Here is a 16,822-nt window from a genome sequence, read left to right as displayed (position 1 = left end):
TTGGGCGTAACGTGAAATAAACCAATCAGAGCGTCATCTCACATTCCCTTTAAGAGCAGGCGCGCTTGTTCCATGGCGGTTTGCTATTATAACGGCGGATTTGCCAGACGCACACCAGGAGCGGTTCACAGCCGAGGAGACCCACGTTCTCGTCACGGCCGTAAAACACAGAGAAGTGACATTGTATGGGGATGGAGAAACCCACCCAAATTAGGCGTATAAAAATGTGGGTAAATGTGTAAGCTAGATTTATGCCTATTCTTTCACATCTTCATGGACACAACAATGATTTCCCTCGTGTGTTAATATTTTTCCTTGTAATAATGTATGGTTTTCTAAAAATGAGAACTGCTGCGTCTGTGTGTAGATTAGAGAATCAAAGTGTATGCGTGTTGTGCACACGCTACATTGATTATGACCAGCATGCGCCCTTAAAATAGCATAATATGAATAACGCGCCACTGACTTTAGACTAGGTTTTTCCTGGTCAATTGTTTTCTAAACCTGCAAAATAGCACCAGGGAACCTTTGGGCCGGAACACGCCTCCTCTTTGCGCTGAACCGCCCCGGGAGCGCAAGTTCATTTCCTAGTTTAGTGACGTGCGTCTGTGGAGGGAAAAGTCTGCTGTGCGCGGGTGCAAAATAGGAATGATACATGCGTCGGTGTACAAAGCCAATTGCGCTGGGTGCAAGATAGGGCCCATATTGTTTTGGGTTATAAATGCATAAACACCTCTATGAGCCCTTAATCAAAGGAAAATACATAACAGCAATCAGATATTCTCTTTGATCACCAACCAGATTATGTTAGAATATTAATGTAGAGCAGCTCTGCATCTACAACATTCATTATTTATTTCATTAAACGGTATTCTATTTCAGACTTAAAGGGTTAGTTCACCCAAAAATTATGTTATCATTTACTCACCCTTATGTCATTCCAAACACGTAAGACTTTTGTTCATCTTCTGGAAATAAAGATCTTTTTGATGAAATCTGAGAGCTTTCTGTTCCTCCATTGACAGCTACACAATTTTCACTTTGACACTTCAAAAAGTTCATAAAAAGAAAGAGATCATAAAACTAATCCATATGAATTGGCCGGTTTTGTCCACATTTTCTGAAGAGACACAATCACTTTATATGATGAACAGATTGAATTAAGGCTTTTATTTACATTTAAACATTGATAAGCGAACATTAACAAGCTCAACCGAACCTGCTTGACGCGTGAGAATGAACCTCATTGGTTCTCGAGGAAGCTCAAACGTGATGCGTAACACAAGAATGAACCTCATTGGTTCTTGCTGAAGTTCAAACGTGCTGTGTAACATGAGAATTAATCTTTCGTTCATCTTCGGAATACTTTTGTTCAAAGACTTTAATATGTTCATCATACAGTATAAAGCGATCGAATCTCTTCAGTTTTACAATCTTTTTAAGAACTTTTTGAAACGTCAAAGTTTCAGTTGTGTAGCTGTCGATGGACGGACAGAAATCTCTCAGATTTCATCAAAAAGATATTTATTTGTGTTCTGAAGATGAACGAAAGTTTTACAGGTTTGGAGCAACATGACGGTGAGTAATTAATGACAGAATTTTCATTTTTGGATGAACTAACCCTTTAAATAAGAGCAGTTTCTCTCTCAGGAAGCGAGGAAGTCAACCATGACGGGTCCTGATCGGCTTGTTGCCGGGTTACTGGTTAAGGCACCTGGTTTTCTCAGAGCTGTGTGTAAAGCCAACGTCTTCAGAAACAAATGCACCGTCAAGGTTCACAGGGCAGCAATGCCTCACACGGACCAACAAACACACAATGGCTTTTGCTGAGCTTGGTAATACTGTACATGATATATGCAAATAGCAATAATTCAGTACCATTATACTTAACAGTACAAACCAGTCTGAAACCACAAGAACAACCTAAAGCTGACGCTCTTATCTTTCAAATAAAAAAGGCAAATCCAATGCACATTTACTATCAAAACAGCTTTTGCATCAGGAGTTAAGAAAGCAATCAAACCCGTTACAGGCTTGCTTACTCAGGGGAAGCTCTCTACAAATTCAAAGTCACCTTGTGGACATGCTAATCCACGTCTGTAAACACATTGCACTCACCATTTTGAGATTAACTACCTCATGAATGGCAAATTCGCAAAGTACCTCAAAGTGACCAGTTTCCACAAGGCGTGTAAACCTCTCTGATTTGGTGTACCAGCGTGGAGCCGCTGTTGACATGAGCTTCATGCTGATGCTCAGAATAATCAGGGAAAACCCACCGATCCCAACAAACACCTGACAAACAACCTGGAGTCATCCTTCAATTTTACTTCCAGTAAAACAAGTCTTTTCCTTCTTAATCTCTCCTGTTCATTGTTTATATCTGATAATACTTAACAGTAGTTGCATTAGGTGTCCCAGCAGAACCTGTAAAGACTACCTGAAAACCATTCTTGAGTAAAGGTACAGATACCTTACAGCGAAGATGACACCATTACAAGTTTCAAGTCAGCAAGTATTTTACTCGTACTTCATGTAGGTTTAACCCTTGTGTGGTGTTCATATTTTTGTCATTCAGCCAGTGTTCGTGGGTCTGGTGGACCCGCTGCATGTTTGGGTTTTCACAAACACAATCAAACAATTTTATGTTAAAATACTCAACAGATGTTTACTTCATCCCAATTACACGCAATATAAACAGCATATATGGTTAATATTTTCTCTTTTCCTTTGTTAGATCACATTTAAGAATTGCAACCTTGTGCGGGAACGGCAGGGGTAGAAACACAAAACTCACTCTCTCACACTTACACACAATCTCTCTCTCACACGCACACACACACGCACACACACACACACACACACACACACACGCACGCGCACACACACACACACACACACACACACACACACACACACGCACGCACACACACACACACACACACACACATTTGTACAGTGTGTGGTCATTGAAAATGTGTTCTGATATATATTCTTCACAGAAAATGAGCCAAGGCCAATGAGTCTGAGTTTGAAAAAATAATTAATCGTATCATATTTTCTTTTGATAAAGTCCTAAAGACCCGAACACAATACAAGGGTTAAAGATGCACTAGACCTCAACACCTGAGAGACACGAAAACCAGAAACTGTTGATTTGTGAGGAGATTAATCACATGTTTATTTTCTAAAATCAAAATAAAACTGAACACCTCAAAATTGCTATAAATCAAGGTTCATATAACAGTCTCTTAAACGCCTACAGACTCTCAAGTCTCAGTTAGGCTCAAGTGCTCAAACAAACAAACAAAAAGATATCCTTCAAAAAGTTCTCTTCAATATGACAGATACATCAAATAATGTATACTCAAAGCCTGGTTGCACTGGATGTGCTGGTTTCGGCCATATCACCAGCTGTAGTCATGTTCTCATCTCATACATGAAACACCTGTGATTCACAACTACCTGCTAATACACTCACATTCGCGTAAACTAGCCATGTTGATGAGTTTGGGTGAGTAAAGGCAAAACGCACAAGATATAGTTCCCTCAGTGGCCTGTAGATGGCGATATTCTTTTGTAACAGAAATAAACTGCTGCAGAAAAAGTTAGGTGCCATGCAAAGGCTGCGTCCGAAAACTCGGGCAGTGACTTGTTGCCTCGCTGCCCTATCAGGCAATGACTTTACAGACAGCGTCTGCGCATTTCGGACAGACTTCTGAGGACGCGTGACAGTTTAATGATCAACAGCAAAATAGAGCGAGCTTTGGTGAAAAGTAGTATTTAATAGTATTTAATGACTACAATAGTAAATTCTCGCTAGAAATGTTGCTCAGAAATGTACATTTACACACAAACTGATGACCAGACGCAACTTTCAGACGCCATCTTTATTTTTCTAGCTCAACTGTCACAGAATGGAACGTACAGGATCTGTGTTGCCTTCAAATATCCATCAGATGAAGGTTTCTCAGGAGAAAGGAAGAGAAACTAACACTGGATTCGGACGTGCCTTGATGTCCTCAGACCTTGGAATACGTCCTCTTTCAGATGCAGACAGAATGTAACGAGTAACTGCATTAAATCAAATCAAATCAAGTATATTTGTATAGCGCTTTTCACAATACAGATTGTATCAAAGCAGCTTCACAGTATTAAAATAAAATAATACAACAAAGTTTGTTTCTAGTGGAATTTATTGATTGATAGAATAAAATTAAATATCCCCAAAATATCCCCAACTGAGCAAGCCAAAGGCAACAGTGGCAAGGAACCGAAAAACTCCATCAAGTGACCTAATGGTGTTACTCATCACAAATGTATTGGAGTAAAGAGTACATACTTATTCAAAAATGTAGTCAAGTAGAGAGTAAAAGTTGCTAATATCTTTGCTACTCAGTAAAGTATAGTAACTAATTACATTTACTTTAATACTTTACACCACTGCAGATAACTTTGTGAATTGCAAGCTTGCCGTTTGTTGACCACTGCAAAATTATATGTGAAACTGAAACACTTTTGTAATCACTCAGGATCTGCTAAATATATATATATATTTTTTTTTACAAATTACTACAATCTTATATGCAGTGTTGAGGAAAGTTAATTTTAACGAGTATCCAATATTACAATATCATGTTATGGAAAGTAATGTGATGCGTTACTTTTTCTCACCTGGGCTGGGCTTGCTTGAATTTTTATTTTAATATTTGAATTAAGAATTAAAATTTGTATAATAATATGTTTTATAACTTTTAACTTTCACTTCCAGTTTATTTTTCATTTTTACTTCCAATAAAACAAGTCTTTTCCTTCTCAAACTCTCCTGTTCATGTGCAGTACTTATTTACAAATACAAGATGGACGTCATCTTAAAAATATTATTCAAAACCCTATTCTGGCATTTGCGTATAGGGCATTTATCACCTGAAAAGCAGCAGAGCATTATGGAAGCGAATTACAGCAGTGACGAAAATGAAAAGCTGAGCAGTCAAGCAAGAAACACTGAACATGCCAGAATCCTCTAACATCCTCACCTTCATGTGACTTCCAGAGGAGATGTAGCAGCACAAATGAGGATAGCTTTTCATTAGAGAAGCGTTCCACTATGCTGAGCTGCTTTGGAAGAAATGATGTTCGGATCACGGTGGTTTCTATTGAATTTTGCTGTTCTCAGATTCAGAGAGCGGATGCATCTGAACCTGAATATAGTTTTTATCATTCAAAACACAGTTCAAAACATTTCTAACCTTCAGAAATATACAGCAATACACAATGGGTTGAACCTTCAAGCAGAGAGAAATGATATGATTGGCTGACCTGTTGACCTGTTATATAATCATCCAATCACAGACCAATTAAACAAACATGCATCTTAGAATCTGGGAACAAACTGGGCACAGTTTCAGAAAAACTAGATGAACCTTCATCATCATGCATGAAGTTCATTCAGATTTCAACCGGCTTCTCATTGGCAGATATGTCTTCAGCTCTGACATCATCGCTGGGGTTTGGGTAATGAGATGCTAATCAAATGAAGGCATCAATCAAAAGCGTGACTTTGACAAATTGCACAATTCGCCGTGAAGTGGAATACATCGGAATTAATTGATTTCAGGCTCGGGGTTTGTAATGTTTGCGTGTCACACGGACAACCTTGGTGTGTCTTTGAGACTATAAAGACATATTTCACTTATGGACTGAAACTCCATTAACATATGAAACAAATGCACAAATTCTACTTAAAGCTGCATAATACAAATGCATCTTCAAATAAATTGACAGGGCAATGGGGCTAAAATGCCACCAATATTAATAAAAATGCTTCCAAAAACCAAGATATGGTGAAAGGTCTCGTATTATGCCCCTTTTCACAAGATGTAAAATAAGTCTCTGACGTCCCCACTCCCCAGAGTGTGTATGTGAAGTTTCAGCTCAAAATTTTACAGCATGTTTAAATTGTCATTTTTGGGGGCACAGAAAAACGCGCTGTTTTAGTGTGTGCCCTTTAAATGCAAATAAGCTGCTGCTGGATGACCCAGGGGGCGGAGCTTCATGAGCTCACGCTCAGTCTGTCAGGACAATTTCATCTCACGGAATGATGATAATATCAGAAACTCTCAGTAACGGTGTTCATTTCGAGTCGGACAATAATGCCTACAGAGTCAGAGTGCTGTATAGAGATGAAACAGGTATAGTTTAGTAGTTTAATTACGGTTATTATAACGTATTTGTCATCTGCTTGTATGTATCCATTATTTATTAATAGCCTACAAGTCTGCTGTCTGAATGATGATCAAACATATACTGATGAGTTTAATAAAGTTTATTGTACATCACACAAAAGATGAAGCGTCAGTTTTACTTCAGAAAATCACCGTAAGAGCTGAGTAAACACAGTGGGCCCTATTTTAACGATCTGAAACGCAAGTGTCAAAGCGCAAAGCGCAAGTAACTTTGTGGGCGGGTCTTGGCGCTGTTGCTATTTTCCCAGCGGAATAAATAACTCTTGCGCCAGGCACAAATCTAAAATGGGTTGGTCTGAAGTAGCTTCATTATTCATAGGTGTGGTTTGGGCGTAACGTGAAATAAACCAATCAGAGCGTCATCTCACATTCCCTTTAAGAGCAGACGCGCTTTGCTCTAAAGCGGATTCCTATTATAACGGCGGATTTGCCAGACGCGCGCCAGGAGCGGTTCACAGCCAAGGAGAGCAACGCTCTCGTCAGGGACGTTGGGGATGGAGAAACCCACCCAAATTAACTTCGGTTAAAAAGGTGTATGATAATTTGGGTAAATGTGTAAGCTAGATGTATGCTTTTATAATAAATTGTCTATCTATCTATCTATCTATCTATCTATCTATCTATCTATCTATCTATCTATCTATCTATCATAATAATGTATGATTTGCAAAAATGAAAACTGCTGCTTCTGTGTAGATGAGAGAATCAAAGTGTATGCGCGTTGTGCACACGCTACATTGATTATGGCCAAGCATGCGCCCTTAAAATAGCATATGAATAACATGCGCAACGCGCCACTGACTTTAAACTATTTTTTCCTGGTTAGTGGCGCAATTGTTTTCTAAACCTGCAAAATAGCATGAAGGAACGTTTGCGCCGGAACACGCCTCCTTTTTTGCGCTGAACCGCCCAGGGAGCGCAAGTTCATTCCCTAGTTTAGCGACGTGCTTCTGTGGAGGGAAAAGCGCGCTTTGCGCGGGTGCAAAATAGGAATGATACATGCGTCAGTGTACAAAGTCAATTGCGCTGGGTGCAAGATAGGGCCCAGTAAGTTATAAGAAGTGCGCAAGTACATAAACGAATTTCGGTAGAGTTGAGGGAGCATTCCTGTGGGCGGAGGTTAGTCAAAAAACGGTTCTACTGACGTCATTAAAGAAGGAAGTAGAGGGATGTAGTCCAAACGGGCCGTTCGATGTAGGCGACTTCTGTTAAATAAAATATCTCGCTTGGCATTGAACTTTGAGCTTTATAATTTTACAGATATTATTTATGCTCTAACAGCAACATTACACACTAACTAAAGTTTGAAACATGGGATCATGAAGAACGGGACCTTTAATACTTATAAGCAATATCACACGAGCAAAAGTGCTGTGTTCACGAATATCAGCACGTTTGGAAATCAAATGTGATATTGATTTTATACAACAATTCAATAAACAATAAGTTAATAGGCTATTAGATGACTTACATTTTAGAGATAATATTGTCGGTTTTTCCTCTGTTTTGCCAACGAAAATAGTTCCAAACAGTAAAGCCATTGCACTTCTCCGAGCAACACAGTTTCAGTTTCGTTACTGAATGAATCCGTGTTATTGAACGAATCGGTCTAATGAGTGACTCGCGACTTTCAGGGCGGGCTCTGTGGTATCTGAAGTAAGGTGAGTGATCTGCACAAACACAAATCCTCATATCTCGCTGAAATCTTGACAGATTTACAAACGGTTTGGTTTCTTACAAACGTTATTACCGTGGCTATAATTCCGAATGCTTGAACATGTATGTTATAATTATTCATATGTATGCAGTGTCATAACTACATCTCTGACGTTTATAACAAACCAAACCGTTTGAAAATCGGTAGAAAACTGAGCAAGTTATGGTTATTTAAAAAGTACATGCAGCATTAAAACACAATGTTACGAGTGAGCGAGCTGACTGTGGCAAGATGGCCGTCACGTGCGGACGTCGACCTCCATTGGCCTTTATATGGCCATCTAGCCTTTATTATATGATATCTATGGCCTCTACAGGCAAGGTCTGAATCTGAACATTCCTGATGGCAATATCAGTCCTTCAAACCCACTAGCGCCACCTATAGTTCAAAACCTCACATACACTACTGGTCAAAAGTTTAGAGTAATTAAGATTTTGAAAGAAGTCTCTTATGCTCACCAAGGCTGCATTAATAAACAGTGATGTTGTGAAATATTACAATATAAAATAACTGTTTTTTATTTAAAATGTAATTTATTCCTACTATAAATCAGCATATTAGAATGATTTCTAAAGGATCATGTGACACTGAAGACTGGAGGAATGATGCTGAAAATTCAGCTTTGATCACAGGGATAAATTATATTTTACAATATATTCACATAGAAAACAGTTCTTTTTAAATTGTAATAATATTTCACAGTATTACTGTTTTTACTGTATCAGCCTTGGTGAGCATAAGATACTTATTTTCAAACATTAAAATAAAAAACATCTTAATTATCCCAACCGTTTGACCGGTATAGGCTTTAACTTTTGAATCAAATGGCCTAGAAGCAAAATTGTGATTTTTGGTGAAGGCCATCTTGATCTTCCTGAAATCTGTGTCATATAACCCTGAGACTGTGCCAGTGTGTTGCTGTGAGAGTTGTGGACGTGAGTGTTGAGTCTCAGAGACGGACTTCACTGTGATGTGAGCCAACAGCTAAAGGAGCGAAGGACAAAGATGCAGTTGTTCCCTCCATTCATTCAACATCCCACTATCCCACATGACTGCATCACAGTGTGTGTGTGTGTGTGTGTGTGTGTGTGTGTGTGAGAGAGAGAGACTGAGATGTCTCTGTTCTGGGTACCTGATCTCTAGAACTGGCCAATAAGATGCTTTAGGCTTGTTCTGATTAAAAATACAGAATAAACAGAGAAATTAAAATCTTAATTAAATAATAATCTAAAATTTTAATTAATCCCAAAATCGAATCCAATGCAGTTAAACGATTGTTTTGAATGAAATAACAGCATCTAATTAATCTGATCATAAACATCACAGTGATGCTTTCCAAAATGCACTGAATAGGCTATCACAAAATGTTCTGAAAAAAACAACAACAAAAAAAACATGGTCATATTTCACATAAGAATTAAATAAAATAAATAAGTACCTTTTTTGCATAGAGGAAATAGAGACTTATTTATTTTCATGACAGTTTAGCACATTTAACCTCCCTCCCCCCTAATACATACATACATACATATATATATATATATATATAATTATTTATGTATTTATATTAAAATGTTAATATTTATATTAAAATATTTTAATATAAAATTATTACAATATATATATATATATACATATACATATATATATAAAGAATTATTACTAATGCTGTTCTGCAGCAATTATCAGTAGGATTTTAAAAAACAGTAGGTTTTACATTAATGAGAATCTCGTGAGAATTATGATTTAAAATTAATGAGAATTATTCATAAGGGGAAAAAATGTTTGGATTTTGGTGTGACATGTGACCTGGACATAAATCTGTTTCTAGTCTATTTAAATAAAATGTTAAACACTCTAAGTAATAAAATCCAACTTTTCACATCCTCTTTTGTAAAGTCACTTTGGAGAAAAGCATTTGCTAAATGCATAAGTGTAAATGTGAATGTAAATAAATGTAGTCAGTATCTCATAATCAAACTGTTAGTAATATATTCCTCAATGCAACATCCTCGCAGAGCTTTGGCAGGGTCACTCCGAGGGTCTCTGAGCAGAAAGCAGATTAGCCCGGCGTGTTTAACATGCTTAACAGGGACGATTTCTCAGTATTACCCAGCGACTGGGTATCTGACCCAAAAGCTGAGAGGACTAATTGAAACGCTAACCATATGGAGCAGATTAAAGGTTTGCAGAGAAAAAAGATTAGATTCGACCTCAGACCAGGAGAAATTATACAGCGGATTAAACGCACAAAGAACATTATTAAAGGCTCTAAAGAAACACAATCAGCCACCTCTGGTATACCAATCCATAAATCTCAATTGTTATTTAACTAGTTAACAACCACACTATGTTGTGAACAACATCACACAATCTTTACAACTCTGAGGTCAACCGTCCTGCTGAGTTTTGCCCCAAACCAGATGAAACTCGCCTCTCTGAGCTCTCTAGTAATCCTGAAGACCTTGGCCATGTCCGAAATCACCCCTTTACCCTTTAATTGGGAATTATTAGAGGGGACATCCATTAGTAGTGGTGCCCAAAACCATAGTGGACGTTATCTAGTGCACTCATTCAGTCCAACAAACGATGTACACTTAACGGCTAGAGAATACCCATAATGCACTGTAAGGGTCGTGCCGAATTGGATGCCGATTGAGCCGAATCTTCCATTTATTTTCCAAACTGCTGGTCTAATGTGGCTATAGCCTTTTTAATTGATTATTAAATTGTTTAATTAAGGTTTGTGCATGCCAGTTTCCATGACAGAGTTCAAGATAAATCTTTTCATTACGACTGGAGCTGCCAGTTTGCTTCGTTTCAAATGATTATTAAACTGCAAGCACAAACTATGCAAAAGCAGCCGTCAGTGTCTGAATCCACTCACTCGTTTTCATTCACTCCCTCATTTTGCAATATTAGTGAAGTAATGTATAGGGAATAGTGAATGAGGGTATAGGATGCGGTTTCGAGCACAGGTCTTGATTTGCTTGTTCAGGTGCGTTTCATCAGGGTTGAAACTCAGGAAAGTGGACCTCGAGGGCCAGAGTTGAGCTTTACATTAATTATGCATTACCAAACTTACAACATTCATACACTGGACTGCATTAAATCAGAAACATTACTGGTCAATAAATACAACAACTGATCATAAGAAGCTGTTAGATTAACCTGCATTTTAGCATATCTGTCCAGATCCCCTCTCTCTCTCTCTCTCTCTCTCTCTCTCTCTCTCTCTTTCTCTCTCTCTCTCTCTCTCTCTCTCTCTCTCTCTCTTTCTCTCTCTTTCTCTCTCTCATAAAACAATAGGATTAGATGGAATGAACTGGAAAGTCCAATGAAAATACTGCAGCTGGAAGCATCACCTCATACATGCACAAAAGAGGCACACAAATTAATTACTTGTTTTGAGGTTGAAAACTTATGGATGATATTCAGTTCAAATTGTGCTTCTAGAAAATTATAAAAAATAAAAATAAATTGTGTGTGTGATCATAAAACTTAACATATTCTGATTCTGCTGCATTAGATTCCAAATAGACGGATTTAGTTTTACTATCCCTATTTTTAGGGTTAATTTTTACTAAATTTTACTATTTACTATTTTATCCAAAAAATGTGTCAATGACATTCTACCTCTTATGCAATTTCCATTATTGACATTTATCACCTCAGGATTGTTAAAAATAATTTTCTAATAAGAAAAATCATATGCAATCATATGTGATGACCAAAATTTAAGTTGCGTGGGGTCAGAGGTCACTCTACCGCTGGACCTAGACTCGCACGACTGTTACCGGAAGCCAGTGATTACAGTTTATAAAGTTATAAATATGGTTATTTTTTCTTACAAAAACGCACCACTTCGCTTCAGAAGGCCTTTATTAACCCCCAGGAGTCGTGTGGTTTACTTTTATGATGGATGGATGCGCTTTTATGGGCTTCAAAAACTACCATTCACTCATATAGTTTGGAAGAGCCAGGATATCTGATTGTGTTTGGCTGAAAGAAGAAAGTCATATAAACCTAGGATGGCTTGAGGGTGAGTCAATTATGGGATAATTTTCATTTTTTTGGGTGAACTAACCCTTTAAATGTCAAAAAAAAAAAAAAAAAAAAAAATAATACTTTCATACGGATAAATAAGGGACCACTTTTATATCGCATAGAAGCATGAGGCACACGAATTAAAACCTAAAGAAGTTTTAATGCAATGACAATTTTTTGAGCAACTTCAAGTGTCCAGAGTTTTGGAGACACTGAAATGGCCGAAATGAAACAAACAAACATCACAGTCCAGAAATGTTAATTCCACACACAGCTGTTATTAACGAAGGGCTTTGAAACTCACCGATTCTCAAGACCTGCTGCGCGCTGAGACTGACCTCTGCCATCAGACACAGCAGGATGAAGCTCACACCTGTCCCCTTCAGCACGGGACACCTGCAGGAGACACACTCAACATACATATCCTTCTTCTTTGTGTATCCATACAGGAATGATTTCCATCCGAGCAGCATCTTTCCACTCACTCGTACTGGTGGGAATCACCCATCCTCACATCCATAGGTGCTAACTGGGCATCACTTTCCACAATAAGTCATCCCTTCCCGCGGTGCTTTCAGGACATAGTGGCGTTTCTGACAGCCAGGGACCGCGCGACTCCCAGTCCGTGCGCGCGAGCTCAATTGAGGGCACTGGCGACTCTCTGATCCGCAAACATGGATCCGTTGTGAAGATTAACTTCAAATCTGGCAGCAGTCGACCTCGACAACGTCTTTGCTCTTTGGTACACCGAGGAAATGATTAAATCTTGTGCCGGCGCTCTGATGGAAACGCACATCTGCCAGCAGATTAAATACCCGTTTATCTGTCACTCGCTGTCTGTGATTTCGCCAAAGGGGAAGACACCTTATTCAACAGCAGTTAACCCACTTTTAATAATATATATATTTTTAAAACAATCGCATTATATAAAAATTACTAATAAAAATAACTAAAACGACCAGGTCAGAAGTGATAAGCAGCTGTGAGAAGTTTGTGAACTAGGCTACTGATGGAGATTTGATTCATTCCAATGATTCAAATCTTAAACAAGCTCAGTTAAAAAAAAATAAAAAAAAATAAAAAAGATTCGATCGGATTGATCAGTGGTTGATTTCGGAATAGAATACTAGGCCTACTCTTACTATTTCTGCTAAATAAAAATATGGCAGTGCAATTTCGGTAGTGTACGGAGCCATGGGACATGGTGAAGAAGAAAAAAATAAGATGGGAGGAAAAATTATTTGGCAACGCTTTTGCGTTCTCTCGCAAATGTTTTGCATTCCCCTGAGAAACTTTGCATTCCTTTACAAAATGTTTGCTTTGCCCTGAAAAAAATTGCATTCACTCGCAAATAAACATTTTTTTTTTTTTTGCAAGCAAACGCAAAGTTTCTCAGGGGAACGCAAACATTTTGCAAGCGAACGCAAAGTTTCTCAGGGGAACGCACAACATTTGCGAGAGAATGCAAAATCGTTGACATATTATTTTTCCTTCCGTCTCATATTTTTTACCACCAGGGGCTCCGTAGTAATGCGCTATTATTCCGAATCCAGCGTCTTTTGTGTGTCATGGGTGAGTAATTAAATCTTCACTCAACCGATTCTTTAGAACGAGTCGCTCGCAAAAGTCTGTTCCTGTCCCAAATGGAACACTTCATATGTACTTTCAGTCTAGTGGACTTACAAAGGCTGCATGTGTCCGTTAAGTCCATCAGACCATCAGCGAGCTCAGCAGCAGACTTCTTTCCGACAGTCAAAGTGGCATTACGTCACGGAAGTGCAGACTCGTAGGAGCACAGCTAGTGTTTAGGGTGCCATTTGGGACATGGCCTCCAATCGGGAGCGAAGAATGAGCAAACGTGTACGTTTTAACCATTTAGTACCATATGCCTTTCCAAATGAAGAAACATTATTCTTAATCAAAATGCAGTCTACGAGCCATCTAGAGAAGGAGTAAGTATCATAAAAATGTTTTCCCACAAATGTCAAAAAACAAAATTCATAATTTTGTCCTTCATTTTATCAGCTGGACATGTATTTTATTAAGCAATAGAATAATATATTTCTGTGTTTTGGACATCAATAGGCCTAAAGGTCCCATCACACAAAGAATGATAACTATAGTAGCATACATCAACACACAATACTGTTCAATCTAAAGATGCGTTCACGCCATGTAGTAATTACCGTAATTACGAGATTACGACTTGTAAAAAGGGTTTTCGCATCCTCGTAGAACTCATAATTACAACTGGCCATTTTCTGAGAGCGCCCACATAACCATCATTTCTCCGTTTCAATTTGGCAGTGATAAGTAATTACCATAGAAGTGCATTATTCCGAGTCCGATGACGTTAAAAGCACCAAAAGGCCTTCACGTGCTTGTAGAACTTGTAATTACAACATGTAAACTCGTAATTTTGACCACTGCAGATTTAAGGTGTGTTTGACTTGAAGCAACGATGTGACCGATCAGTGTATGATATCATAGTACCACGAGAGCGATTCCAAAGCATACAGAGCTTTTTATGGCAATTACAACATGCTATGAACACAAGAGTAGTTTGTCGCTTTAAAGGTGCAGTATGTAATATTTACAGTTAGGGGTTGAAATAGCTACTGCAACCCAATTTTAAAATATTTGAATTTGGATTCCTTCACCCTCCTCCTCAGTCTCGACGCTCACGTGGGTTGACAGATTAAGGACACGCAACAGGAACAAGTGCTATTTACAATAGAAGGCGACAAGCTGTTAACTGTAAGTTGATGAGTTGAATTATACTCGTTTTAATAAGCCTTGTTCATAGAGCTTTTTTGATGGATGCAGAGGTTTTTAAGGTCATGTAGAATCTGCAAACTCTAACCCAGTTCGTTTGCTGGCTTCCATCTCAGTGTTTTCCACCAACTGGCAACCCGGGGTGTCGAAACACTATTGGTTAAATTGGCAGTGGGCGGAGTCACACAGACCAAAACAAAAACAAACATTCGACACAGAAAACACATTTCAAAGCAGAATAACTGGCTGTAGAATTGTTTTCCGGAGAAACAAGTATGTGAACTTATCATGTTTCCTAAATATCTGCAAACATATTATGGCATTTTTATGCTTGACTACAGTCCAAAAAAAAAAAAAAAAAAAAAAAACATAACATACATATGGCACCTTTAAATGCTTGAGCTCTTTAAAGCAGGATGGATTCTGATTGGCTGTCTACAGTATGTTTTTATGGTTCATCTTAAAAGTTGGTTCATCTTTTTTTGGGGAAAAAAAATAACTTTTTGAAAGTGATTCATCCACTCTGGATCTGGTTTAAGAGGTGATTGCTACCCGTATCCTTTAGGTCTTTGTGACAGTGGGTTTATTTGGCATTAGAGGGATTACAGAGACAGGATCTGGATCACAGATCATTTAGAGAGGGAGGATAGCCTACAGTTCAGCCCCTGTAAACAGAGCCAGATAAAGCATGACGCTGGTTAATGCATTTACAGGATGATTTACTCTAGAGGTGTTTACTTTGACAACACACTCGCCTATAAATTGTAATACATATTTTGTTGTCATTGTTTGTGTATTTCTTTATAGTTCAACAAAGGGAAGAAATCTCTGTAAGCTGTTTTGCAATTCAACTTACACTTATCAAAATGACAACAAAAAATAGATGAAATCCCCAATAAGCTACACTTGTAAATGGTAAGGGTGATAACTACGGTAAATGCTCAGTAAGGCCGTCTACTGGTTAATCATCATAATGATAATGGAAGGTCAGGGCAAGTTATTTCAGGATTGCAATGAAAGGTGAACAAACACAAAAAATGAATTGTCAAACCATTACACTCAAGATAGCTGAACTGAGACAGACTCTGTGACAACTAGACAATTACCTCTATTTAATACATGTTCTCTCACAAGTGAGAAAAACAGCAGACACTTGCAAATAATAATTTACTAATTTATAAGTGGCAATACAGTACAGTATGATATTAGTCCCCTGTCTGCTGAAAAGAGAGAGCCCTGGGATATTCGCATGAATATCTCTTCAAATATTGTCATATCCTCAGCTCCAGGACAAACTCACAGCTGTTTATTTAGAGAAAAACACACCTCTTCTTAACTGCCAGCAAATATCATCCCACAGGGCTGAAACCGGTTTGATGTGCTGTATGCGGATTCAGTGTTTGCTGTCCACACGCCTCAGTGAGAAACAAAGGTTGTTTATAAGGGCTGGATTCATAACTAACAATCACAGCTTTGAGTTCACAACTTTATGTGCATCCACTGACAGTTTTATGGAGTTCTCCATCCGTTAGGTTTCGCATTCGAGGGCAGTTGCTCATCTGGTGCGGGACCCTCTGTTTACTACCTGCATTCTGACATTTTACCTCATGGGACAAAGACTCTGGAGCTGAAGGAAAATGACACCATGACAGTCTTAAACCCTTCAGTAGCTTCTGTTCTCAGCTGTGATGTCAAATCCATTTCACATTTTTAAAAGTACTACGGGAAAAAAGTCACTGGCAAAATGATAGTTCACCCAAAAAGTTTCTTTCTTTTGTTGAACACAGAAGAAGATAGTTGGAAGAATGTTTGTAACCAGACAGTTTCTGGTCCCCATTGATTTCCATTTTTTCATATTATGAAAGTCAATAGGGACCAGCAACTATTTGGTCATTCTTCTTTTGTGTTCAACTGAACAAAGAAACTCATACAGGTTTAGAACAACTCTGGTGAGTAAATGATGACAGAATTCACATGTTTGGGTTATCCCTTTAATAAAGCTAAATCTTAGTGATTTATATGTTGCATGCATTGCATA

At 38.2% G+C, this 16,822-nt stretch overlaps 1 protein-coding gene across 3 annotated transcripts in view; it reads right to left on the bottom strand.

The window, feature by feature from the left end:
• LOC311077108 (glutamate receptor ionotropic, kainate 1-like) overlaps positions 1–12,773 on the bottom strand; it is a 44,360-nt gene extending 31,587 nt beyond the window's left edge. For all 3 annotated transcript variants that reach the window (XM_084138909.1, XM_084138910.1, XM_084138911.1), the window contains exon 1: positions 12,314–12,773. In XM_084138909.1, the coding sequence (XP_083995035.1) occupies positions 12,314–12,482 (169 nt within the window). In that variant the 5' untranslated portion in view covers positions 12,483–12,773. The remainder of the gene's footprint in view (positions 1–12,313) is intronic.
• Positions 12,774–16,822: the final 4,049 nt, after the last annotated feature.

Source organism: Abramis brama (assembly GCF_963993115.1).
Source record: "Abramis brama genome assembly, contig: SCAFFOLD_57, whole genome shotgun sequence".
NCBI lineage: Eukaryota > Metazoa > Chordata > Actinopteri > Cypriniformes > Leuciscidae > Abramis > Abramis brama.
Note: the sequence above shows the minus strand (reverse complement) of the source record. Positions and strands in the feature narration are given on the sequence as shown.